The sequence below is a fragment of the Nipponia nippon genome, unplaced genomic scaffold (genome assembly GCF_047370975.1).
Source record: "Nipponia nippon isolate SJK-2023a ecotype South Korea unplaced genomic scaffold, ASM4737097v1 scaffold_10, whole genome shotgun sequence".
Lineage (NCBI taxonomy): Eukaryota > Metazoa > Chordata > Aves > Pelecaniformes > Threskiornithidae > Nipponia > Nipponia nippon.
The window spans coordinates 30,958,375-30,985,479 of NW_028262291.1; the positions used below are offsets into that span (position 1 = coordinate 30,958,375).

General features: G+C 39.4%; 1 protein-coding gene across 1 annotated transcript; it reads left to right on the forward strand.

Annotated features, from left to right (window-relative positions):
* TMEM62 (transmembrane protein 62) lies at window positions 1-24,203 on the forward strand. The gene is made up of 14 exons (XM_087746343.1): window positions 1-303; window positions 3,844-3,955; window positions 5,089-5,226; window positions 6,343-6,388; window positions 9,966-10,107; window positions 12,205-12,329; window positions 12,478-12,600; window positions 13,445-13,600; window positions 15,119-15,278; window positions 16,966-17,079; window positions 18,047-18,131; window positions 19,675-19,779; window positions 20,664-20,782; window positions 21,705-24,203. Exons 1-14 carry the CDS (start codon window positions 145-147, stop codon window positions 22,029-22,031), a joined length of 1,911 nt encoding a protein of 636 aa, XP_087602469.1. The 5' UTR covers window positions 1-144; the 3' UTR covers window positions 22,032-24,203.
* The last annotated feature ends 2,902 nt before the right edge of the window (window positions 24,204-27,105 follow it).

Below are 27,105 nucleotides of genomic sequence, written 5' to 3' on the forward strand. Positions count from 1 at the left end.
TCCTGCGAGCCAGCCACAGGCGAGCGGCGGGGGCGGCCCGACAGCCGAGGAGGTGGGCCGCGACGCGGAAGTGCTGCAGCCAGCGGCGCTGCCCGGCGGCGGGGGGCCGCCCGGGGCGGGCGCACGGTGGTAGCGCGGCGCAGGATGCTGAAGCTGGCTGTGGGGCTGCTGACAGCGGCCGCCGTGGCCCTGCTGTTGGATTGCTACGCGCCTTCGGGGACGCCGCTGCCGGTGGGCCGGCGCCCGCGGGCCCCTCAGCCGGCTCCCGGGGCGGAGGCCGCCAACCTGCTGTGGGTAGTGCAGGTGAGTGGAGGGGGGCGGGGGCGTGGCCGAGCAACGGCCCGCCACCAGCGGCGGCGGTTGGCGCCGCGCTGAGGTACGGCCGTCCCCCGCTTTTCGGGGCTCCGTGGCGGCGGAGGTCGCTGTGCGAGCCCACCGAGCTGGGTGGAGGTGGAGAGGCGGGGCGCGGGGGGCGAGCGAGGGGCCGTCAGCGGCGGTGCCCCCGCACTGGGTGGGCAGCTGTGGCACCTTCTCCCGGTAAACGTCCCCTTCGCTGTCCCGGAGGCTCGCAGTCAAGCCTCAGTTACAGGTGTTTGGCCGGTTTGCTAGACCACCCAAAAGATAAGGTGTGCGTGGTAGAAGTGGGTAATTAAAACTCACCTAATCATTATGCTATCCTATGTATTGCATCAGTACCCGGTATGGTGTTATCCAATATCCCAGTGAGAAATGCAGGCTCTGCCTGTCCCTTTCCCCTTCCAAAACTCAGAAAAGTTGTATGGCTGAGAAAATAGTTCCACAAACTTTTAGCAATAGAAGGTACTGGGCCAGCACGAGTGATGTACGTTAGGTTGAATGTACACAGCTTTGCTTCTGGGTTGAACATAAAATCCAGATTAACCTGGCGTAGTCTTGGGAGTAAACTGTCACGTCTGGGTGCTTCTGCGGCCTCTTTTCTGACTCTTTCCCCCCAGAGCATTCCTGAAGCACTTAGTGTATAACTCACCGTGAGCTGTTTACATATTTGCAGGTAATCGATGGCTGAGGTGTCACGGGGGTTGCCGTGCCGAACCTTCTAACAAATAGGCTGCTTTTATTCTCAAATTCAAGGACACTTTGCCTGAATGTATTAGCTGTAGGCAGTGCTCTTGGCGCATAAGCTGGCGTATTATTAGTGCTTTTGTTCTCTCCAATTGTTATGTATTTTCAAAGTCAGTTTTTCCAGAAATTTTTCCTTGAGTGACTTAAGACTTATCTCCACGGCAGAACAGATTTCCAGATGAGAGATATGCTTGAATTAATGTAGATAAAGCCCCTATCTTGAGCTGCTATCTTGAAGAGAGTCAACTATAGCAGCATATAGCAGCTGCAGAGCTATACTGACAAGCAGCATGCACAGCTCCATACTTCTCTTGCCATGTTGTCTCTGGTTGTGTTACTTCCAGTGGAGTTCTCCCAAGGATAGGTCATGGCACAGCTAATTTGAGACTTGGCTTTACTTTCAAGTGGTTATGTTCTCTTTCAGATGTGCCCTTTAACAGCTGCTTTATCATTGACCTAACTTGGAAATCCAGCACTAAATGTAGCATTGTGCCTGATGATGTTGTGGGAAACAGGCTTCAGGCTCCCTGGTGACTCCATAGGTCTAGCATAGGTCACTGGATAGAGCTCAAGATGGTCGGGTCTGCCCCCAGCAGTTCCTGCTTTGTTTTTCCTCCCATCTACAGGACTGTCTGTTCTTAAACTGAACTAAACTGCAATCTTTGTACTATAATCTTGTATTAATGGCTCTTTCACCTTTCTTACAGCAGAACTTCCTTTCTTACCCAGTGCCTAATAGGCACTCTAGTTCAATATTTGATAAGCTTACAGCTGATTTTTCTACTGTTTCTGTCAGCTGGATGCATTCTACTTTTGCTGTAGGCCTTGTAACTCTCCCTTGTTAATGCCTGCCTTTCCTGACCCACATCTTCTCTAGATAAGGAGCGTGGATGGTGATTTCTCCTCACCGTTAAGACTCTTCCAACCCATTTTGATGGAAGTTGCTGCCTAAGATGCAATGAGAGAGGCCAAGTGTCCATATCAGTCAGAGGGAGGAGAAAGAGAGAAATGCAGCAAGTGGGCTTTTACCTACATTTTGGGAAATTAAATAAGAGCATTGTAAGCTTTTCCCCTTGTCCACTGACTTCCCTTTTATTGGGACATCTTTTGAAGTTAATTAAAAAAAAAAAATGGGAGAAGCTCCACTCCCAAGATCTTCATATTTCATGGCTTTTAGTGATGACAGAAACTTAGTCCCAGCTCTCAGAAGTCTCAGAATACCGTAACTCTTAGAACTTGCAAGAAAAGCCTTTTGTAAATCTTAAACTCGTATCATAGTAGGGAAAAAAGTGGGAAGATCCTTGTGGAAAATCAGGCTTCCCAACCACTGTCTGCTAAAAGGTTGGAAATTTACATTCTCAGTAGTTTTTGGTAGAACAGGAGTAAGGTTTCTTGTAAGACTTTTTGCTCAAGAATCTGGAGACAGCAAAAATAGTTGTTTTTATTTTCTCTGTTTGCTGAGATAGATGAATTCACAGGCTGAGGAGAAGCAAGTTAAGATGTTGTGTCCTTGTCAATGATTACCTTAGGTTTGATGTACCAAGGTAGTTTTACTCTGCTCTTTGATTCACACTAGCTCGAGTGTATCAATAAAAATGAAGTTAAGGTTATGTCTGAAAGTGTTTACCTTTTTTAGCATCCAGTTCTGATCTAGGCAAAAGTGCCATGTGAGCAAATGGGGAATTTTCCTAAGCAGAATTAAAATATTGTATTCAGGCAATGTTTTCTACATGTTCAAATGACTGAATAAGTAGAAGCTAAGGTATTTTGTCTCCAAGGTATTTTATCTGGATTTTTCAAAAAGGAAAAAGCTTTACAAGAGCCAGGTTTATTGAATAGAAAAACGTTAAATTTTACATTCATTCTCAGTTAGTGTTATTGTCAGATGGCCATGAGCACACGCTCACTGTTTTTTGAGTGTCAAATACCATTTGTCTAAACTGAGGAGGATAATTTATTAATTCCACTGAAGTGGAATGGCAAGTGGAATTGAAAGCATTCACTCAAGATTTATTTTGGACAGACCTGAAAAGACACAATATTAAAAAAAAGAAAAATCTTACTTTTCTTATTCTCCCCATCCTGCCCCATATGGCTCTTCTGATGGGAGGGCTTTGACTGTTTGGTTCAGAAATGAACTGCGTCTTTTACAGTTAGGTACAAGTGGTATCATCATTTCTTGGGCAATCTTTGCCTTCATGAAGGCACATGGAATGGGATCTAAACACACTCATTAGCTCCATTAAAATGCACGGGTAGAATGTTAGAAATCCTTCCACCCAGCTACTGGAAATGTCACACCAGGTACCAAATTAGTTATCAGTATGCTTGAAGTCCTAGGTAACTTTAACCTATTCTTGCTTTGCAGAACTACTTAGTATTCTCTCTTGCAGCAAGATCACTGTGTTGCACCAGGTCACAGAATTTGAAAGTCAACAGGCCACTTAGAGCCATCAAAACTTACTGTAGATAGCTAAGTATTTCCCCATATTATTGTATGCCCTTAGGTTTAAGGAAATCTTCTTGATGTAAATGTGATTTTAGGGGTTAGAGATGCAATATCATATGCTTGCTCTGCTTTTGTTCTCCCCTAGTCATCCACTTCTCTTTCTGTATCCCTTACGCTGATATGAATCACTATGACTGCCCTTATGTTGCATTGTTACGTACTTGGCTTTGCAGAACAACCTGGGCAGCAATAACCCTCTGCTTGGGACAGTGTTTCATTTTTCTCTTTTGTAGGTGTCGGATATTCATATCAGTAGATTTCGGGATCCCAGACGAGCTCCTGACTTTGAAAAATTCTGTTCTGAAACAATTGACATAATTCAGCCAGCACTTGTTCTAGCAACAGGTAAGCAATTCAAAAGTGTGAATTCCCTGTTGAGTGTGCTGTCAAAGGAAGAGCAAATAAGCAAAATTCTAGGATCTCAAGAGAGAACTTTAAAGCCTTAAGGTACCTTAAGCAATGGAAGTGGAACTGCAGCTGAAGATAGACTGCTAGAAGCGGAAGAGAATAACTTCTCAACTCCAGAGAATTAGTTTTTGTTCAATGACTTGAGTCTGATGGTGAGTTTAGTGTGTATTATACATAACAAAGACATAATTATGCAATATAGCTATTGTTTTCCCAATATTTCTCGCTACACCTTAGTCCTTGCTAGCAGCTACCTTTCTTCTTGTCCTCCTGGTAGTGATTCTACATCATTCTTTGTATTTGAAATTACAGAAGTGAGCAGTGTCTCTGATTAGTCATTAAGAGCCAGTTTCTCTCTGAGAACAATCCCTGCTCATTTGTATGAAATTCACCTGTGAACTGATGTAAGATTTCATTGCTGGTTTCCATTTGAACATATCATACCCAGACAGGTGAAATAAGCCTTGTCCTTTCATTTGATAGCTTCCTATTGCTATTGAAACGGATTAAGTTTTGGCAAGCAACTCGAAAAGACTTTGAGCCGTTATTATATGCAAGGCTTTAGAATCTTAATGCTAGACCTGGACTTTTGTTTCTACAGAGAGTTACTTATCTGCTGCTTGCTTTTTAAGTTAAGAGTTCAGAAATAGTTAGCATTCATCTTTTAACTAGCAACGCAGGGAGGCATTACTATATGAACAGGAATGGGAATGGTTCGAACTTTAATTGGAGCTTGAGGGGTTGCAGAAGGTGTGAAGTTAAACAAAGCTTCTCTGACTAGAATCTTCAAGTGTAATGAATGCGTAACGATTTTCTTTACTTTGGCATGGCACTAGTAAAAGTGCTGCAGTGACGTGGTTGATAGATGTTTGAACAGGCTGCCGCATCTGCCTTAGAAGGCATTTACCCTTACAGTAACCTCTTGGACCAAATGACAGGAACATCCAGATTGCACACAGGAGGCCTGCAGCCACATACACTGGGAACCTTGGATTGCATGCTTGCCTAGTTACAGTATTTGTGTAAGCTGTGTAGGCCTCTAGTTATATCTCACCTTTGTACACTTTCAGGTGACCTGACAGATGCTAAGACAAGAGATAAACTGGGATCTGAGCAGGTAGAAGCAGAATGGAAAACTTACCAGTCAATCCTGAAGAGATCAAGGGTCATGGAAAAAACCAAGTGGATAGACATCAAAGGGAATCATGGTAAGAAGGAAACGAAACATCTCTTTCTTTCCTGTGATTACAGAGCTGACTTAGGCAAGTTATAGAGGTGAAGTGTTAGTATTTACTAGCACGTTAGTGGTGGTTATGAGTCAGTAGAAGGGCTTGCCATCCACATGTCTGCTCTACTGAGGGCACGCTTTGTTTACAGGCACTTGCTGGAGTTTTAGTACCAGGGAAGTAAGAGTCTCCATTTATTGCTTTTGCCTGGCAAGTGGTAGAACATCGCTTCAGATGTTAGTTTCCAGGTCATTAGTTTATATACCCCATCTTTTAATGGAGGGGCAAACTGTAACCTTACCCAACTGAAGGAATAGTTTCAATTTACTTTTCATGGACCTCCCCCCACAGGTTTAACTTAAAAAGTATCACACATTCAGCAATTAAAGGAAATTGGGTTTCTTTTGAATAGAAAGAACTCATGGAATTTTGTACACATCATAGTTGTCGCTACATTCTAAGCATTCAAACACAAGCTAACAATCTTGTAGGCTATATAAGCCAGCTGTTACAGGAAGGACAAAACTAGAAAGCCTAGCGCTGGGGGAAAAAAGTGCGTGCTTTGTCAAATGCAGCCCATATGTGACATTTTAGTCCCATTTCCCTATTAGGCTTCTGTTACCAGCCTTAGTGGAGAGGTGGACCCCAGTTGTAGTACAAGCGTCCCCAAGTTGCTGTCTGTTTTACACGTGCTATTCTCTGATGCTATTGCTACTTTATTTTCCTTGGATGAGTTAGGTCATACTTATGGAGAATGCACCCAATCCAAAAAGCTTCTGAAAAGCTTTATGGCCAAAGTGGAGACACATGGTTAGCTTTTAGCCACTAAATGACAATTTACACTCCCACAACAACTTTTATCTTTGAATTGAAACTTAAATGAGAAAACTATTCCCACTTTTATGTCAACTGCATCGAGTATATAATGTCTTTTCTGCACAGTTAGACAGTCTGCTTGTCAACGATGCATTTTAAAAAAAAACAGCTTCTTCAGTGCCTGCTGAGACTGCTTTATCTCAACATTAGGAAATAAAATACAGAGGTCAATGATCAGTTTGATCTGAAAGTTTCTTTATTTCCTTTTTCTCTCCCTTACAGATTCATTCAACATTCCATACCTGGATAGCGTTCAGAATTATTACAGGTACTTTTATTTACCATACAGATGCCATTATATTCAAGGTCAAACTCACTAAACAATATTCTGTTTTCAGTTATCACATATATGCTTTTTCACTGACTTTGCTATAGTCCACGATTATATTTGCTATTCCCGCTGTCTTTTCTATTGCCAGTTAGTAGAGCAGAATAGATTGAGAAAATAGAGAATTCTTTGCACAGACTTCTTATCTCTTACCCCTCTGTGTTTTGTAATTGAATATATTGTAAATCTGCCTGTGTCTAGGAAATGTTCTGTGCAGTATGTGTTCAGTTTCCTCAGAACAGTTATGTGATATATTTCTCTAAAACCAGCGTTCCCAAAGAATGCTTTTCCTCCTTAAAATAGAAGAAAAAAGAAAAAGAAAGCAAGAGGAAACTTCACTTTTTAAATGTTCTTTCTGCATGCCCAAAAGGGCTTTTCATGTTATATGGGTCTAAATTTTATCTGAGCCATTTCTTCACATCTGAGGCATTTTAGAAAACTGAAAGTAGAGAAGCAAGAAGGCAGAAGATGATGATGGGTGGACAAATGTTCTTGAGGAACATGCTTGAAATTTAAATGTGAAGATAGGCGAGGAAACTTTCCCCTCTCCAGCTAGTTATTTTGCTTGTGCATTGTAAAGGTAGCCTCAGTTGTAACTCGTGTTTAACTTCTCAGTTTCTCCTGCCCTTCACATCTAAACACAAAATCTTGTCTCAGAATTTTGGTGGTGCTTTCAGCTTTGACTCTTTGGAACTGGAGGAGGACTTGGAAATCTAAATTCTACTTTAATTTAGCCTCTTAAGCCATCCACTTTGCAATAAGAACACATATTAAACATCTGATAGTTCAGTTTGCTTCAGTTCTGTGTGGCCTAGCAGGAGCAGATACATTTTCCCATAAATTGTGTGGGATAGGATCCTACAGCAGCTGCATTTGCAGGAGAACATGGAATTCACATGTGGATTTACCACGAAGGGATGAATGTGTGGTGCTAATAAGGCTTTTGGATGTGCTAGTGCAGTGCATATGCCTACATCTTTTGCCACAGTTGTGGCTACGTGACAATCTAGTATCAGTCTTCCACTCTAGTTTAAGGCTGCTATCAGAAGTCCTAGTGACACGCATGGGAAGGTGTAGCACCAGTGAATTTGCTGTATCATCCCTGAATTGTTGTTTGGCCTGGACAAGCTTACTGTTTGGAAAGATGTATGGATGACCTGCCTCTCGTCCACACTGAAGATGCACCGATAGCAAAAAGGATTGAAAAGGATTAGGGTGAAATTTCAAAGCAATTTAACCAACTTAAGAATTTCTGAGTGAAATTCTGAGTCAGGTGAAAAAGTCTTTGTTTATTAATTGACAGTCTCTTGCTAAACAACTCTGTTCTCATAATGATTTTTGCTTCATTATAGTCTGTCATCATAGCAAAATAAAGAAACTGTAATGAGATGTATCATACTTTCTAAGACTGAAGAAAGGCACTAAGAGTCCTCAAAAGCTATTAAGTGTCACTAAAGGCAGGACTACCTTTACAGGGACAATTTTATTAATCTGATGCATTAATAAAATATAAAGATTAATAAAATTTTTAGTAAATGTGCCACACGCTAGGAAGAGAGAAAAGATATGGCGGAATGAAGCAGAGTCTTGTGGAAGCCTTTTCTTCTCCCCCACCCCTGTAAAGTTAAACAGTCAAAAGGACAATGTCTTTTTTTTTTTTTTTTTTTTTTTTTTAACCTTCTCCTGAGCTACAGTAAGGCACCGTGTGTTTGCCTTTATGTGATCCTGAACAAATAATTCATTCTTTGCTGTACACCTTAGAGCGCTGTAGCTTGCAGATATAAAACCAGAGGCTAGGGAAAACAGTTATTCCACACCACTGGTGTTCATTATGTATTAAAATTAAAGGCAACAGCAGTTCTTTTGAAATACAATAATATTTTTACACAAAAACATGGGTTCCTATTTTATGTCCACAGCATGAGTAGAGGATGACTCAACTGTCACACACATTCTTAAGTGGGACTAAAGGCAGAAATCTTAGGATTATGATACTGAGCTTCCAGTTTTCTTAATGAAGTTCGTGATGTTCATAAAGGTAACATTAACTTCAAAAAAATAAACATTGTGAAAGGGTCTTTATGACATTGGAAGTATTGATTTATATCTGAAAATTGTTTTTAATATATTGGCTTTTATTCTGTTCAGGTCAACCTTTCTGGCAATTCTATTGTTTATTCCGATTGGTGGAGGAATAGTGATGTGAACTGTTTTCTGGATGGCTGTGTTCAAACTATACTCATCATCTGAACTCAGGGATGTTTTAGCTTCCACATATCATGCAGGGAGTTTAAAAAACAAACCAAAACCAACCCAAAAACTCAGAAGAAAACAAAAATTCCCTCCGCAATTAAACCCAAGCTTTAGTTAATCTCAGATTTGCTCACAATCATTTTAGTTACAGAATTTAATCTTAATTGAGCAATTTAGTAGATTGGTTGGAATGTTACATGTCTTTGCCAGTGGAAGATATGTGCAATTACCATCTAGCATAAAGTATCAAAAGCACTTCAATTTTAGAAGTTAGAAAAACTGAAAATATCTGTTAATGGAAGAAGAGAAAGCAACATATGTATTCATTATTACATGCATTTATTGTATATAGTTTTATTAGCATAAAACCATGGGGAAAAAAAGGTGGAATTAGTTGACATGTCTTAAGTCCTTCCCTGTTTACAGTTTTATCTTAGAGTATTTTAAGATTAAGATTCGAGAGCTCAATTAACATCAGGTAGCGTGCAAAAGAGCAGAAACCCTTTTTGCTCTCTCCTTTTACTCTTTGAATGAAGAATTCTAATGACATTCCACAGGTGACAGGAGAACTGGTAAGAAACAAAAAAGAGTAATAAGCAAGAGGAAATGCTGCCTTCTTTGCTATTTATAAGATTTCATGTAGCGTAGTGTCTCTGGTTTGGATCTTTTGGAAAAATAACTGAAAAGGTTCAGTATTTCTTTGGTTCAAAATCATATTCCATTAGCCAATAGCTGATCATTCTACATCAGAGTAACTTAAGAGATCTCTAACAAAATAGCGGAGACAAGACTTGATGTCCCTGATATTTCTAGGTAAGCAAGGAATTTTTTTTTTTTTAATTCTTTCAGGTACCAACAATAAACCCAAGGCAATAATCTTTATCCTTTTTAGATCTCCTTTAATTAAAGTAGTGCGAGATCCTGCTGTCCTGTTATCTTGCCTGTTTGTTTTGCATCGTTTATGCTGCTGGCCTATCCTTTATCCATAAAAAAGTACCATGTTGTTCAGGGAAAGCGTATTTATGCTACCTTTTTTTTTTTTAAATGTTTGTGTGCTAACCTGCTGCTTAATACGTGACCCATGTAATGCATCTTCTTTGAAATACAGACTTTTCAATGCCATTGATTTTTAAGAAGAGACTTTACTCCAGTAACAAGATGGCGATAGATCTAATGCAAGAAATCTTGCATTTATACTACGCAGGTCATTTTTGTCATTGCTGCAAGCTTTCCTAACAGCAATATTTCCATTTTATTTTGGCAGGAAATACTCTGCCTGGCGTAAAGATGGCTCTTTCCATTACATCCACACCACCTCTTTTGGGAACTATTCATTCATCTGCGTGGATGCCACACTCAGCCCAGGCCCTAAGAGACCCTATAATTTCTTCGGAATTTTAAACATGGTATTTTATGTCTTGGTGTTCCATTTTGCTGGCTGTTTTACTTCTATAGCAGTTTGTTTGGGGTTTTTGTTTGTTTTTATAAAAAAGAATCCTCTGAAAGATTTGTGTTCATCTAAAAAAGTCTTTATGTTTTTAAGTTATTATGCATGTGGGACATTTATTTAGAAAAATGAATGTGTCACTTAACATATACTGTATCTGTGTTTTCTCTCTTTAAGAAATAATCCAGTACAAAAATGTCAAATTAGACATTTTAAGGACACTGTCAGTAGTTTCTTAGCATTTAGCTAGACTTGAGTAATTATTTCCTTATATGCTGTAAAGTTTTAAAAAACCAAAACCCAAACTTTCTAACTTTACTCCTTTTTGCTTTGTTAGATGCCTTTTTTAATTAATATTAATATTACAGATGAGAGAGTTGCACTTATCAATGGAATAATGTGAAAGATAATGCTATAAAGAAATGTGTCACTTATGAAAGTGAGGTCTGATCTTCTGAGACTATAAAAATTACATGGTATTGTTTTGAAAGAATAACATTAATCCTGGTGTTTAAATCACATATCAGTTTAGATAACATTTTGCTTCCCTTTGATTTTTCTCTGTAGTTTGTTGATATGCTATTGTTTGTGAGATACTCTTCTGAAGTGTTGGCAGAGAGTTACTGGGTTCTGGTAAACAGATGTCATATTTTGCCTGTGATAACGGTCTCAATGAAAAGTAAAACGTTGTCCCTCTAATCTTGTCTAAAGGAGGCTCGACATTTAATTAAGAGTTCGTAGAGTGCTAGGTGATACTTAGATGAAAGGTGATGTAGGAGCGCCAAGTACTGTTCTCACTGTTTACTGTAATCCATAGTAGGTGCAGTAGATTTGCAGACAAACTCTCAAGGAGCTAAGAAATGCGGTTGAGCTCCTGTCTTTGGCTGCAGTAAGTCAAGCATTTGCTTGCTAATTACCCAGCAGGAGGCGTCCAGAGAGCATTGTTTGTGGATTTTTGCACAAAACTGAAAGTAAAGGTAGATACCTGTAACTTCTAACAATTAAACCTACCTGTAACTTCTAACAATTAAACCTCTGCCAGGAATTTGAAAAAAGAAAATTAGATTTGTATCAGTGATTTGATTGCATAGCTTAGGTAAAAATATTCTTAAAGCCCAAATTCATAAAGGCAAAGGAAATATAATTTCACTTAATAAGACCATTACATCAACCCAGAATGGTATACTGAATCCATTCTTTTTTTAATATACCTTTATTTCTGTTTCCTTTATTCACGCCCTTCAGTGTTTCTTTTCAGGTAGGAGGGAAGAGAATATGTTGGTGATTCTCTGGGTTACCCTAAAAGATGATCTGCAAAATGGTGAAAGAGTGGATTTGTGTTCTTTTCTGGTTTTAGTTTTCCTGCCTCCTCTGTTAGACCTTGAGATCTTATTGGTATTGGGAGTCTCTCTGGACAGTAAGTGGTTGATTTTAATATTGGATGTCAAACAAGTAAAGGAGAGAAATTTTACCTGCTGTGTGAAGTGTTACTTTTGCTTAACTTTAACAGCAATGGCTGAGTAATATTTTCAAGATTCAGCATCATAGTTCATCCAGTTAAATGACTGAAGCATACGGTGCACAGTTTCTGTGGTCTGTCATGCCTATAAAAGGCCATCTAGCAACTCAAGAGATATTAGGGATGATAATTGTAAGGTAAAGGTGTTTGTAAAATCAACTTAAGCGTGTCATCTTTGACTATATAAATAAGCAGTAGAAAGGATAGAAATATTGTTTACCAAAATCTTTGTTTATATTGCACTTTTCCTGTGTTTGGTTGCAAGGAAGGTGTTGAGTGTCTTGTATTCACTTTCTTTTTCCAACATCAGATTTTAGGGATATGTCTAGTAGTACGGTTTGTTCATGCACAGGTCCCTGAGGAGGAACTGAGAGTATTCTCTGGGTTTTTTTTTTTGTTTGTTTGTTTTTAAAAAAAAAAAAGGATGAATTGCGTTCTTCATTAGTTTCTTTCTGCTTTCCTTTTGCTATTCTTTCCAAATAGCCTGAATGTTAAACAGGTTTGTTTGGTTGTCTTTCAAACACCTGCCTGTTTCAGAATCAAATGAAAGAGCTATCTTTGATGGCAACGGAAAGTCTGCACAGCAATCATACTATCTGGTTTGGCCATTTTCCCACCTCAACAATCATCTCCCCAGCCCCAGGAATACGAACATTAATGAGGTAAGATCTTTCTTTTTTTCCCTGTATGTGTTCAGCCTGAAGTACATTTCTTGCCTCTTTTCACATACTTGTCTGTCTCTTTTCAAGTTTTCTGCAGTGGTATTTCCTTCCCATCCAAATAATCACAATTTTTATGTTCTTTTATTAGTTCTGCCACAGCCTATTTATGTGGACATCTCCATACAATGGGTGGGCTGATGCCAGCCTTGCACAGTCAACACCGTGGCGGCACTCTGGAACTTGAATTGGGAGACTGGATGGATAATAGGAGGTAAGTAAACCCTACGTGAGCAAACTATATGGAGCCTACCTGGTTATACTGTGATTCCCTTTTATGTTGGTTGGAGAATTTTAAAGAAGCATTAGATCTGCTTGACTGGTTATTACTATTTATTAATGCTTTTGAAAAATGTCTCTGTTTGCAAGTTTTGGATTTTTTTTCCCTATACCAACAGTGTTCTGATAAATTAAGTAATTTTTTAATTCATTCTTGATATTTAGAAATTTAAAAGAGGACATTGAAATATCTATTTAGTATGTGTTTAGTATTCAAAGTAGAAAAATAAATTGTAATAAAATTCAGCATCACTACTTCAAAATATCCATGCTCTGCACCAGCTGTTAGAATTTTAGCGACAAAAATAGTCTACCTGAGAAATGTTACTTTAGCAGCATATCAAAGAGAGTCCAATGCTACATGGAATGTCTAGTAGTGTATTAGCTTTTATTCTGCAGTAATCCTAAGAAAGGTACTTGTATGCGTACAGGAATAGAGCACACTGGGGTCTTTGTCCATAACTAGACTACCTACCCAGACACTGTAGTAATGTACATTATATTTTAATTCTTTAACATAATGTTCATCTATGTGATTCATGTGCAAAATTCAATAGATCTTGACATTTGGAATTTTGAGTGGTGCTTCAGTGATTTATAATAAAATGAACCTGATCAGAGGTAACCAGCTGTACAGTTAATACAGCAGAGTTGGTTAATATAGCATCAACTACAGAAGAAAATAAATGGAAAATAAATCAAACAAGTTCCATTTAGAAACTTGGGAAGCTGTGCATGCAGTAGTTTGTATCAACAAAATTTTTTTCCTTTTATTATAGGTACCGGATCCTTGCGTTTGATCATGACCTCCTTAGCTTCGCAGATCTTAACTTTGAAGAATGGCCTGTAGTTCTCATCACCAATCCCAAATCCTTCCTTTACAGCAGTTCTGCTCATGAACCACTAGTCAAAATTCTTTATTCCACTCATATCAGGTATCCTGTAATCTCTTGGTTGAACAATATTTAACTATATTTTAATAGTTGCGGTCTTTCTCGATTATCATGTACACCTATATTTGTATAACAAAACTTTTTTTTTTTAAATGCATGTGTCCACTGTTCTCAGAATTCACTTTTCTCTGGAAGATTGTTCCTGAGAGCTCGCTTGGTATCGTGTCTCTGATAAAAGGAGATTATATAGTAGTAATTCATGTTTGTTTTATTTATGCAGTTATTTCCCCTGAAGTCAATTGAACTTTCTTATGTAACCAAAGCTGGTAGACTTAGATTAACACATAATCAGTGTTATTAATCTATCTCACATATTCACATTGCCTCCGCTGATTTCAGGATTTTGTCTATGTATTTTTCTAAGTGTTTTCTCTATTCACTTTGGACTTCTTAGACTCTTGTGCTTTCAGTTTTACATCCCTTATATATTAAAACATTTTAAGCCTTTGCCAATTTTCATATTTGTTTTAAATCTCTCCATCTTTCCATTTCTACCTTTTCTATTTATTTTTTTCATTTGTATTTCAAATTTCTAAGCCCTTTCCAACATCTTATGTTTGCTGTTAGACCAATATGCATGAAATATATAGGTATACTGCATACACAGAATTACAATCAAAAGAAGTTTGTCATACTTTTCAGTTAGGAAGAAGCATCCTACTAAGTCTACCTACTTTCCATTTTTCTATTTAGAACCTTAGCTGAACATTCTTATGATTATATTAAATATATGAACCGGTAGAATCGTTCAGCATAACTATATAAGACTCCTTCATTTGACTGAAACATGCTCTGGAATGCCTTTTTTTATTACCAGAAATGAAAGAAATTGTATGTGCAATATATTGAGTCTATATTAGTATCACCGTTTCTCTGAATATAAGCACTGCCAAATGATGCTACATTTGTTGGTATCTCAGATCTGTAATACCAGTCTTGCATTCCACTCTATTTCGCGTAAATTTAATTACAAAGACTGAGAGGTTATATTCTGACTAGCAAAAAGGGGGGGGGGGGGGGGAGCCCAACCCAAAACCACAAAAACCCCCAAAACCACCACCACCCACACCCAACAACAAAGGACATTAGAGAGAGAGAGAGAGACTGGCAATTTTTATTGAAGACGCCTACAAGTATTTGGTTTTGTGTCTGTATGTGTGCAGGAGGATGCATCCCACTTGTGTTAGCAAATGTTTTGACAGCAAGAGTTCCAAGATTATTTCTGCCAGGACCTGATTATTTCTGACCTGACCTTATCTCTGCCACTTTTTCATCTGTTCCACAGCTCAGTTTTCTATCGTATTCTTTTGCACAACACCATACAGAACGTCTCTTTTTAACTGTAGGAAAGAGCTACCATGTTACCATTTTAATTTCTAACTCTTTTGAACTCTTAAGTACAAGGTAGCATAATCTTTAGGGACTTCTCTTCAGGAAGTAATGACAAATCTGCAAGTCCCGTAACAAATCTGTTTATTTTGCTGTTTATTCACTCCTTAGAATTCTGGCCTTCTCTCCTTCTGTCATTATCGCCGTCAAAGTCTATATAGATGGAGTTCACTTAGGGAATGCACGTCAGGTGTCTGGCCCTCTCTATGTACTGAAGTGGAGCCCGCAAAACTACAGCGAAGGGTTCCATCACATAGATGTGGCTGTCCAGGTAAGGTACCTGTTGGCATTCTTTGTATTGAATTTTTATGTTGTCTTGTTGGCTCCATCACCCTTCTGCGTCACGTAACTAGGGACAAAATACATGATAACAGACTTCCGTTCATATTTGTCTGATTGCAAAAAACCAAAGGATTTATTAAATGAAAAACGCTGAATGCTGAGCACTGAAACATTCATAAAAAATCTGGACAAAAGAAAGGATTCTTATTTTTCATGAAAAATGTAGTAAGACATGACAGAAGAGCAAGTAATTGGTCAAAAATAAATTTTTTTGAGTAACGCAACAATTAACTTTTAAGGTTGTCTTGGGGAAAAAAATAATCAGGCTTGATCAAGGAAAATAGGAAGTAGCATCATGTTAGTTCGGAAGGCAAAGGAACTGGATCTGGAAGACTGGAATGCTGTCTTTGATTATCTGTTCGAAGTTCTTTTCATGGTCTCTTACAGGCTGACAAGTGAGTACGATTTCTGTTTCCCAGGACATCAGACTTAACTGATATTAGATTACTGGGTGAAAAAAAATGTTTTTTCAGTGAATGCTTCTGTTCTTGGAACTATATTTTATCTTTGTACCTTCAAGTGGCCTTTGAAGAACTCGATCAGACTGTTCTAACATTCTGCACATTTCCACAATAGTAACGGGAAAGTCAGCTTTGTCCTCCTTGGTGGAATCCAGCTAGGCATCATTTCTCACAGGACAAGAGTGATACTGCTTTTTTTTTTTTTTTTTTTTTTTTTTTTAATGGCCTTTCTGTACTGCCAGTGTTTACCTCCTCGGTTGTTAACCGATTTCTGTGATGCTTTACTTGGGAAAGCTGCATTTTGTAAGTGGTTTGGTTTTTGCTTTTTTTTTAATGATGATGAAAACATATGCACAAAACTGAGTAACATTTGAAGAGCGTTATACAGGCCTGCATAGCAACAGTTTGCTTGGAAATACATGCTTGTTATCAGATAACTGAAGGGGAGTTTTAAACAATTGATTTCCTTTCCCCTCCAGTCATAAATCACTATTGCATCTAGCCATGGAATAGTTTTGGGAAAGCGAGGAGGATGAAGCGTTAACTTGAGTTAGGTACCTGGAGAAAATAGGAATACTCAAATGCTGTACATTGTTTCTGGGACTGTCCAAATATTGCCTCAGCTGTAATCACACTAAACATACTGAATCCTTTACTATAAATAAACTATTTATTAGGTACTGGAAGATAAGGTGTTAGTGTTACACATGCAGAAATATCATACTGTTGAATAAATGTAACACTGTTATTGTTTATCAATATCAGTTTCTAGCAAATACGCCAGAAAAAAGAAACACAACAAAGCTTCAAAATATTTTAAGATGGATCATTATCTAGAATTGAGCTTTCAGAAAACAAGTGGTGGTGGTGGCCAATAAATAGTCACTGTCTTCCACGAGTTCCTGAATCTCTGACAAGATTTCCTTCAAATGTAGCACTTTCAGATTATGATCTTACAATCACCAGTTTACTTGAAACTACAAAATTGACAGTAAGTAATCCTTTGTAGGTAGAAGCATTTAATACAGCAGTATGCCAGACATGCATGCGTCAATTGGATCTTTCCAGAAAAGCTGCAATGATAATTAGCAACTTTAACTAGATATTTTGTGCACTACTGGTATCTAATTGCTCTCTTATTGTATATCTATCTAGGATGCTTCAGGAAGAATTAGCACGCGGGGTCATATATTTGCTATGGAAGAAAACCTCTCTCTTAGATTTGGCTTTTGGCCGTCTGTTATTCTTCTCGCTGACCACTATGTTCTAGTAAGTACTTTCAGCAAAACAGCTGTCATTCCATGTTGGTTTCCCCAGAGACTGCAGGAGGCATTTCCCTAATCCCTGGTAGACTTGAATGTAGTTTGCTTTTTCCAGATATGACTCCATTGGAATTTCACAAATATTTCAAGTTTCCTTTCTCAAGTTGGACGCTTCAAACGTGAATGTGCAGCAATCGTTCATGCAAACGTGTTGACTTCCTTGATTTAGTTACAATTGTCAATTTTTGGGCATAGGTATACACACGTTTTGTGCAAGCAAGAAGTAGAAAAGAAGCTGCTGGAGATAGCAGAAAAAGGAAACATTAAATCAAAGAAAACTTCACTGTGATCTGTTGCAATATGTGTACTAGCAAGAATGCTGGAAAAAGTCTCGCATCAGCTGCTGACATTATAGCGAGCTCTAGCAAAGAGGAAGGAAAAATTCCCATTGACTTCAATAAGTTCCAGGTCATATGCAGAAGCGTTACAGCTCAGTACATGCGAAGAAGGCATGTCATAATAGTTAAGGTGCACTTATAGAAGAACACAGGGAAGTCCACGTGACCGTAGATAGTATTGTAATTGGCTCAAAATTATTATATTAGTTCTGTTAATCAGGAACCGATATTCTCTACAACGTCTTGAACTGCAGTTTATTCAGTACAGCACTCAGAAAATGTTTTACGTAGGAAGTGTATTTACACTTTTTCAGTGGATGTGTTTTACAAACCCCATTTTGGAAAGATTCAGGCATATCATTTTCAGCCATCCAGCTGAATTCAAGTCTGTAAGATGCAAGTCCAATAACTTAGAAACTCTTAAGTTTCTTTTTACTCTTCAGTTCAATGACACCATCAAGCTTTGAATGTGTGTTTCAGTTAGAAATCTCTGTATCGTTCTGTCAGTGCCCATAAGGCATGCTCAAAGGCAGCTACTACTCCAGGGCTGGCTTAGAGCTAAAACTCTTTTTTCAGGCTCGTGTGCTCTTTGGACTGATTGTGCTGATTCAGATCGCCTTGCTTGTTGTTTTCCGATACCTCCAAAAGCCAGCACTCAAAGGTATGAACCAATGTTTGTCTGTGGTTTTTAGAGGATCTAATTTTCCGTAAACTTTTTTTACTATTAATCTGTATACTAACAGTATATAAGTAATTGCGCTGTTAATCACCGTATGCATTTTGCATCTAGTACTGTGGGGTTTGATTGGGTTCTCAGAGGCTGCTGTTTTGCTTTTAAGGGGACCCAGCAAACCTCTGATACATCAAATAAAGTAAATTAAAAACTTGACCAGGTATCTTTGTTTAAAGGAAAATTCAATTAATTGAAGTCTAAAGGTTTCATTTTAATTTTCTCACTGAAGAATCCAATGCATAGGGAAAGGAATGTGTTTATTTTGTATTAGTTCTGTATGTGCTTGTTTCACTACAGCTGGCACAGAATTCTCTGTCACCTGAGTGGAGAAACAGATTGCCATCTACAAAAATAATTTCTGTTAATCTTTGCACAGAACATGAACAGGCTTGGGTCTTTCTCAAAATAATACTAAGATCAGTTCTGTCATAACTTGGTATTTTGCTTGTGATAAATCGGGTAAATGAAAATTAATACTGTTAAGCTCGTGGTGTTTATCCCTTAAACAATTGTTTGAACCACACCTTACTAATGAGATTTTTCTGGAAGCCACCTCCCTTCCTATTCATGTCAGTGTATGTCCCTTCCTTTATATTCATCATCACGTAGCATCCTGAGGTAACTACAGCAACTGCTTACACCGAAAAAGAACAGATTTTTCAGTTGCCTATATGGAACTCAGCAGCTAAAAATGAAAAGAGCTGTAGACCGTGACAAGTGTTTTACAAATTAGCGAAGAAATTTGTTAGAGCTGTTGATTTCCAAAGGTCAAGTTTGTCCTCTGGGAGTTAATGCTTTGTGAGAAGGGCAGCCATGTAATAGGTGAAACTCTAAAGGCTAGCTTTTATAGGAAAGCTCTCTTGATCTTAATCTATGAATTGTCTGCTTCAGTTAGAAAATGAATATTGCCTTTTTTTGCTAACATCACATACTTGTCAGAATGCTGCCATTTTAACACCTAGCCTTCATTTTATCTGAGTTGCTATTAGATCTCACTAAGTAGATTTAATCGAAGAAAATCCAGTTAATCTAGTCCATGCTGACTTGCCTGTTTCGGTTTGCACAGTTACTGTTTTGAGTCTCTTACTTTTCATTTAATATGAACTTTCTCCATGTTTTTCATTCTAGCTAACTTCATTTTCTGGGTATAGAATGGTCATTCAGTTTTATTTACATACAGCAAGTGTACTCATTTAGAACGGTAGCTTCTTCTGCTGTTTTTAACATAGATTGTTATATTTATCGGTTCCTTACTTCCAGTTGTCACAGTAATGGTAGAAATGCATTCCCTTGCATTTGTTCTGTAGACATACCAAATATTATTTCTATATTTCTTATTTAATAGAATGAGTAAATAATGTGCAGATTTGTTTCAGAAAGACCAATATTTTTTTATATATATATATATATATGTACATGTGTGTTGCACCCTGGATCAGGTGTATTTTTCTTAAATGTTGTCTCTGTTTAGAAAAGCCAGGATTACTTACTCTGACCTCGTATTCCCTTCATGTCTTCAGTAAAACAAACACCTTCTATTACTCAGTTCTGGTTCTGAATTTATACACCATTCTGGGTAAGTAACCTAGAATACTGGAGGACATAAATTAGTATTTATAAATTACACATCAGATCCTGATGAGAAATGAGATTTCTAACATCTTGGAGAACGGGGAAAATCTATGTTAAGTTACAAAATCTACGTGGAACTTGAAAAGTTAATGTCCAAAGAGACTAAAGCCTTGTTTGTAAGAGCCTAACTTAGAAGCCTAGAATTAATTAAACACTTAAATTATTAAATTACTCTGAAAGCAAAGTGAGTGTTTTTAAATTTTATTTGGTTTTCACTTATTCTTTGAGTAGGATCTGGTTGTACCTTGGTGTAAAATGAGTATATGGGATGTACATTTCACATGACATGTCACGAAGACATCTCTGCTCTGATGCTAACAATTTTAGCTTATTTCTCCTCTGATAACGTTACTAAAATATAGCTACTTTCTTGACAGTCAGTGTAGTATGCATAACATAGTGCAGCCTGCCCATTTTCACTGCTAAGCTGAGCCAAGCTGGAATTGTTTACGACCATGTCTTTCATATGTCTTACTGTAATTCTGGGAAAAGGCCAACATTTGAAAGGATCCATCTTTTCACTTCTCTCGTAAGGAAAATGTTATATGTGGTGGTGAAAACTTTCACAGAGATGAAACCAGCTCAAAAGCGTTTTCATTGCATGCCACAACTCATTGGTTTACCATGGTACTTTCACATCAGGAACATTCATCAGACTGCTGTTCGTTGAAGATGAAAACATTAGGCTTATTACTATAGACAAGCAATAGAGAAGTCATTTTCCCCAGTTAACCACTGTGCTCAGGAGTACAAAGGGCCATGTGAAAAAGGGCCATGTCTATATTGTATTTTCTGATGGTGCTGTATGTTTGGTTTCCTCTCTTTCAGGACCCTGGTTTGTAGGTGAACTGATAGATGGCCAGGTGGGGGCCTGTTTTTCCTTTGGGGTGTTCGTTGGTGGTTCCTTCTTACAGGGCGGCATGACATTTGTGGTTGGGATTTTACAGGTACATATTTATAAAAATTAAGGCTGACAAACTGCTTTCTTCTGGGATTTTTTTCTGATTTTTTTTAAATAGTTTTATAAAGAAAGGAGTCTTGGAAGGACAGAGAAGATTAGTGGCCATGCCTGTCTACAACAGCTCTTTCTTACCTTTCTGCAAATTTAAAGGGCAGAAAGGAAGGAGGTTGTGCATTATTTTCTCAAACTTCTCTTTTCCTCTATTTGGTGTTGCTTTGGACTCCCTGGATGTCTGGATTCGGGGCCATCTCTACAGATTTACCACTCTAAATTCTTGTTTTGTCCTTGGCTCATGCACAGGTTGCAGTGATTAAGCAAAAGGAACTGAATGGCCAGGGCAGCCCTTGCACACTGAATAACCTTCAGATCAGTAGGTGTCACTCTCCAAGTACAGGAGTCCAGTTTTCCCAGCAGTCTGCCCTGCGTACCCTCTGGTTCTCCCAGCTGCCATTAGTCTGAAAGAGAGGGTGTAGTCCCTTGGGACTTAAGCCAGACCAAGTTGTTGCTTCCTTCATGGTCCCTCCCTAATGCCAGTGCTAACACTTCTCTGACACCGCAGTGGGCTGGGTCAGAGAGCTAAACTGACATAAGGACCTTCCTTTTTTACCGTGCTAGTGTTTTGCCAAGTCTAGCTCTCTGAACCAGCTCCAAGGAAGGTCAGATGCATGTCAGTGCCTCCCACTGCAAGGGAGTGGGCAGGAATGCTTGGCCTGGGGCTGAGGCACAGGCAGCCACAGCTCTTGGCTGCAGAGTCTTGGAAGTGCATTCTGAGGTTCCAGCTCTGGGAATTGTACTGCGCCCTTAGAATGGGACAGTTTTATGTGCTCTTACCTTTCTGTGCCCTCATGTATGTTACCCAGAACACTTGGCTTGCTCATCGTCTTATTTTTCTCTGCTCTTCTTTTCAGATGTTGTTTTTCAACCTGCCATTAATGGCCTATCTGTGCTGGTGCCTGTTTCTGCGATGCCAGGGTCACAGCTTCCATTCTCACATCCATCATGTCCGACACCTCGTGGCTGTGCTTGTTCACCTGGCAATGGCACTCCTCCTGGCCTGGCAGGTCTATTCCTGCTATTTCCTGCAGCGAACCTACGGGACCTTGGCTTTCTTCCTCTCCCCGATGAGAACGTGGCTGGTGGCGCTGACCTCAGCTCTGATTTATAAAACCTGGACACTGAAATCATCTGAGCTCAGAACTTACATAGTAGAAATGAAAAACTGTCAGAGCTCCTGAAGTACAATCTAAGTATTCAACGTTCTTTTGACTTCAAAACTGTCAAGGCACAACATATATTCTGTGATGCTGGAATTCCATACAGCCCAGCCATTAGGTGGTAAGATCTGAAACTGCACCTGCACAGCTACAGAGCTGTATTAAATAATACATATTGTTATACATTTACTATATACTTTTATTGTATTATACATATACAATATACTGTATAATACGTTATATAATAGTTATACATTAATACAGTATACAGTAAACTGTGTAATAATCTCTATAATAGGGGTTTTTGTGGTACGGAAGATAGATATGTCTGTATGGATCACAAATGGAAACGTTTGCTCATTACTACTGTGAATGGAAAAATATTTTTAATTCATTAAATTCTCGATTTTTATCATGCTAGGAGAAATCAACATAGATCTTGATAATGAGCTCCAGGATTTGTGCTTAACTTTGCTTTTTATTTCAAGGTTTACATATCTTTTTACAAGACTAACTACAAGAGCAGACCAGATGTCTTTATGAAGTAATGGTTATTGCAAAAGTGCTGTGGTGGCCTTCACAGTAGGAGTCCTGTTCTTATACACTTTTTCAGCTCATAATGCTGTATACAAGCAGTTTATAGGCTGTTAGGGGTGTATATGTGTATTTGTGTTTCTGTTTACCTGAGCCATGGCCTATTGGTCTTGTCCTGGGAGTGCTGGCTAATTAACGTGCTCTCTCTCTGGGAGGAAGTAGTTATGTTTTCCACCGTTGAGGTTGTCAGTTTTCCCACACTTGACCAGTGAAAGGAGAGTGAATGATCGCTGTTGCTGGAATTCCCAGCTGTAGTCGGAGTTCAGCTTTAAAGCAAAGGATGGAGACAGTGTCCTCAGGATGGGAGAGCCAGAAGGAATCGTGTGGTCTGATGCCCATCTCGCTCTGTAAGCGAGGGGGTCAGGGCTGTATTTCTGGGTCTCAGTCAAATGTGCCAAAGAGTGGCCGAGGAAAATTCACTTCTTTGTTTTCAGTTTTTCTAAGTCTAAAAATGATGGAACAGTTACCTTTATGAGGAATGTAATGATCCAGAGCCAAGAGAGCTGAGGTGCCTTTATCTGTAAAGTAAGGAGGCCACTGGCCTGCTTCACAAGACTGCTGTGAGTGGAACATTTAAAACACTTTAGGTAATTTTACAGTAACTTATTTATGACTCCTCAAGAAAAAGGAGGGGTAACTTACTTATGGCACTTTAGAAAAAAACAGCAGTGACTGTAGTAGAACATACAGGAAAATAAATTTAATTGGAAGAAAATATTGATTACAATTAAGACTTTGTTATTTCTAAAAGATGACAGTTTTCCTATTCCTTAATTCTTGTTCCTCAATGATTGATGATACAATAGGAAAAAAGAGAGCAGCAGCTCTCATTCGCGTAAGTTTAAATACACTGTTAAGAGAATACAGAATGTCATTTCTTCCTACATATGTTTGTTTTGCCAAGCTGTTAGAAGATCAAAGAGGCAGGGCACAAAATTTACTTGTGAGATACACTACTGAAAAATTAATAATAAAATTGACATTTCAGAATTAAATTACTTCTACGTGATCAAGGAGCATAAAGAAGTGGCAATAAAATACTCCATATCAAGACCCTGTTCTGAAATGATACTTATTTTTTGTTGTGGTGGTAGCAGTTGATTGCAATGTGATCAAATGTCTCTGGACTTAAGTGTCTTACAGTCTGTCAAATATTTACTTTTTGGCTCCATGGGATGTGTTCGGTAGATGGATGGAATTCTGTTCAGAATCTCTCAACGTTATTCTTAGTGTGGCCAGCAAAGATGTGTTATTTGTAGATGTGCTATCCCTGGCTCCAAGGCTTCAAATAAGAATCACTGCTCTGAATCGTGGCTGATGTGTGAACTATACACGTATGTGGGAGTGATGTAATCAATTTTGAGAGAAAGGGACTGTCCTGCTGCCCTGGTATCGCTGTAGGAACTTAGATCTCTTCCCTGCATAGGAAGCACCTCTTAGCTCATGCTCCACAGGCACAGCTCTTGCAGCTTTTTGTTGCCTAACAGACAAGTAGAACCTACCTTGTCTCACATTAATTAAGATTTTCGCCTTCTTAAACGGTTTTCCAATATTCTAAAACCCGAGGAGGAAAATATCAACTTTCCTACTTGACCTCTACATTTTAACACAGGAAGACTTTATTTACCAATGCCTTCTTAAAGTTTTTTTTAATTCTTTGTATCTCATCAGGCTGAAAAAGCACGTGTAATTTTTCATGCTGCTACTTGCTTATGAAGGAATTCTTGTGTTCATTGGTGAATTACATCCAAGATGCTGTGAAATGTGTAACATAAACTCGGAAAAAGAGAGAAGATTCTTGTACGTGCGTTACTCTCGGCGCACTGCGGGCTGAGCAAAACTTGCAGAGGGAAGTTCCCAGGGGAATGCCATTGCCATGCATAATTTCCTATAACTGTCATCAGTGAAGGCCTGTCAAATCCAGTGATCCCAAGAAAGAGATCTTGGCATTCAGTGTAGTGGAAAATGCAAGGATGGGGGGGAAAGAGGCTTTTTCCATGTGCTTTTCCCGCTATCTCTACAGCATACTAACAAAATAAAAATACAAAAACCCCACCCATAACAGTTCCAAAAGTTCAGAGAGAAAGAACCCCTTTCTGGAGCTGCTGAGGCAGAGGCGAGAGACAGCTGCCTGCAGGGCTCGGGAGGCTCGCTCAGGCTGCCTGGCCCGAGGACACGCAACAGGCTGTGCCAGTTTAAAATGCTCTTTGCTGCCCATGCAGCTTTCTACTGGGATTGTTACTGCCCGGAGAGAGGTGTAGGTACTCCCCTGGGGGAGTCAGATGTAAAGGCAGCTCCATCCCAGCAGGAAAGGCACCAGCAGACAGCGTCCTGCCCTCCCCCCGGTGCCCCAGGAGCAGGAGAAAGTCCAACCTTGCTGGCTCCTGTCCGGACTTCACCCCACCAGAGCCTGCTCCTTGGCCCTTTACTTTCCCTTCCCACATTTCCCAGCCTGGGAGGCAAAAGAAAGCAAGTAGGGGCTGCTGGGGTGAGGAAGGCTCCTTCTTGCAGAGAGGAAGGGACTGCGGGAAGGTCTCGGAGATAAGGAGAAGCCAGTCCAAGCAGAGGGTGGAGCAGGGGAGGGCAGACCCATAGCCCCATGAAACCCTACTGCCTTCTCTCACTGTTTGCCCTCAGTCTCCTATAAAAATAAACTGCACCTCCCTTCTCTTGCACGAACACTGCTTTGCTACTTCATACTTTGTTTTCTTTCACTACTGCTGACCTGTTCAGCCACCCTCTTACCACCACCACTCGACCCAGAGTAGAGTGCTGTAGCAAAACTGAATTTTGCTATCCAAGGTATCTTTCTGGTATCTTTTCTGTGTTCCTGTGGTTGAAAAGTCTTGACTCATTTTTGCTTCTTTCTGCGCTTTTCCTAAAGAGTTCCCAGCTGTGTCTCACAAAATATTTTCTAGTTTTGGAGCTTATTCCAGCTGCCGTTACTGTTTCTTATTGAGGGATAATACCATCTGCCTGTGATCTTCTTTTATCCCCTGGCAGTCTATTTATGGATTGTATAAACATTTCCCACTGTGAAGACAACCCAGTAAAGAGAAAGGCAGTGTAGCAAGAGAGGAGAGCAATGTTACAAACAACAGGACTAAGTAAGTAATCCTACATCTGCTTCTTCCACGATCAATGCATTAACATATAGAATAAAACGAGATGCAGCTATTTGACAGGCACCTGCCTTCGCTCTCTCCACTTATGTAACAACAGCTACTATAAACTGCAGTAAGATGTTTATGTCAGGGCTGGCAAGCTCTTTTCATGGCATCACTGACGTTTTCCATGAAATCCTGACACTAAACTACACAGCCTAGCATTAAACCACTAATAAGTGCTCCTATGAAAAACAGCATGTTTTTCTGGTTACCAAGGAAGAAGCCAACAACAAGGAGGACAAGAAACATGATGAACTAAAAAAAAAAAAAAAAAAAGGAAAAGGGGGAAAAAAATGGAAAAAATGGAGAGTAAGAAAGCAGAAGGGAAGAAAATGAAATACAGGACAGCCAACAGCAATCGTTCAAGGTGCAAAGGGAGAAGGGATGGAAATGGGAGTGCATAAAACTTTACCAATACAAACAAGCAGAAGATTGGCTCAAAGAAAAATAAGGAAAAAAAAAGGTCTCTCTGCCCAATGCTGTTTAAGATTTATTACCCTTTGCAACAAGCAATGCTTATTTATAAAGATTGTATAGCTGAGCTTATAGTACCTTACTGTGGTCACGCAACTCCTACTCTGAATTCATGCTTGCCCTTGCTTAAGATCTTAAGAACTATCACTCACCATCTTTGTAAAGGTAAAGCTTCATGGGACGAATGCTGGCTTCTGCAGCCAGTGACTATCTATCTACTACACCGTAAGCGTCTGGGATTTTTGTTACCAGTTATTAGTCACCCTTTGTTAAATGAGACCTCTCCTACAGTGCAAAATATATGATTGCCGAAGAGTCACACTATTACAATAATTAAGAAATTAAGACAAGGTGAAAAATGTATTAATATTTTTTACAACTGTGGGCACTTGGTTTAAAGCATTTTCTCCCTTTGATTTTTATTTATTCTTAAGAGGTAACATGAGCCAGGATTCACAAGTAAAGAAATGCTTCTGTGAGACGTTCAGGGGGTACCCCCCCTAAACCCTGCTGGCTCCTGTCCAGAATTCACCCCACCAGAGCCTGCTCCTTGGCCCTTTACTTTCCCCTCCCACACTCCCCAGCCTGGGAGGCAAAAGAAAGCAAGCAGGGGCTGCTGGGGTGAGGAAGGCTCCTTCTTGCAGAGAGGGAGGGACTGCGGGAAGGTTTAGGGGGGTACCCCCCCTAAACACTGGGGGTACCAGGATGAGGTTGACTTCAACTGTCCCCATCTTTTTTTTTTTTCTTTTTTCCCTAAAGCCATTTGACCAATGCTGATAAAACTTATATTGCCCTCGAGAGCTTACCTCACTACAGGAATGCTGCTGCAATCAAGCTGCCTTTAGTACGGTAAAGAATCA